General features: G+C 50.3%; 1 protein-coding gene across 1 annotated transcript in view; it reads left to right on the forward strand.

The window, feature by feature from the left end:
- The window catches only part of NENF (neudesin neurotrophic factor), a 13,946-nt gene that overhangs the window by 6,522 nt on the left and 6,685 nt on the right, over positions 1-739 (forward strand). Inside the window, exon 3 of the mRNA XM_011938744.1 lies at positions 467-527. Within this exon, the coding sequence (XP_011794134.1) occupies positions 467-527 (61 nt within the window). The remainder of the gene's footprint in view (positions 1-466; positions 528-739) is intronic.

The following is a 739-nucleotide window of genomic DNA, read 5'->3' on the forward strand; positions in this document are numbered from 1 at the left end:
TGGCTCCAGGGTTCAAGCGATTCTCCAGCCTCAGACTCCCGAGCAGCTGGGATTAGGCATGCGCCACCATGCCCGGCTAATTTTTGTATTTTCAGTAGAGATACGGTTTCGTCGTATTGGCCAGGCTGGTCTTGAACTCCTGACCTCGGGTGATCCGCCCGCCTTGGTCTCCCACAGTGCTGGGATTACAGGTGGGAGTCACTGTGCCTGGCCCCTGATTTTCTTTATAAAGGAGAGGATTGCCACATTCTTGTCATGAGACTTTATGACTTTTCCGAATTTCTGTGCATGCGCATGACGCTGCCCAGGCAGGTGGCAAGCTCGCCAAGGACCAGGCTTAACAGAAGGCCACTGGGACTTGACCCACTGCTCTTTGCTCAGCTTGCGATGGGAGAAGATTTAACTAAGTTGCAATGGAAGAGCCAGCTCTTCCCCTCCTCTTCACAGCTTCTCCCCTGCTTTCTAGGAAGATCAGCCCATCTACCTGGCAGTGAAGGGAGTGGTGTTTGATGTCACCTCCGGAAAGGGTAAGTGGTGCGGCATTTTGAATCTTCATTTCCAGGGAGCACAGAAGCCAGAGTGAGCAGCACTTGGAGGTGTGAGGAAAGGGAGGGAACATTAGGTAAGTCTGTTTCATTCCATTTTATTTTTTTTATTTTTAATTTAATTTAATTTAGAGACGGAGTTTCACTCTGTCACCCAGGCTGGAGTGTGGTGGCACGATCTTGGCTCACTGCAA

This window comes from Colobus angolensis, unplaced genomic scaffold (assembly GCF_000951035.1).
Source record: "Colobus angolensis palliatus isolate OR3802 unplaced genomic scaffold, Cang.pa_1.0 Scaffold100, whole genome shotgun sequence".
Taxonomy (NCBI): domain Eukaryota; kingdom Metazoa; phylum Chordata; class Mammalia; order Primates; family Cercopithecidae; genus Colobus; species Colobus angolensis.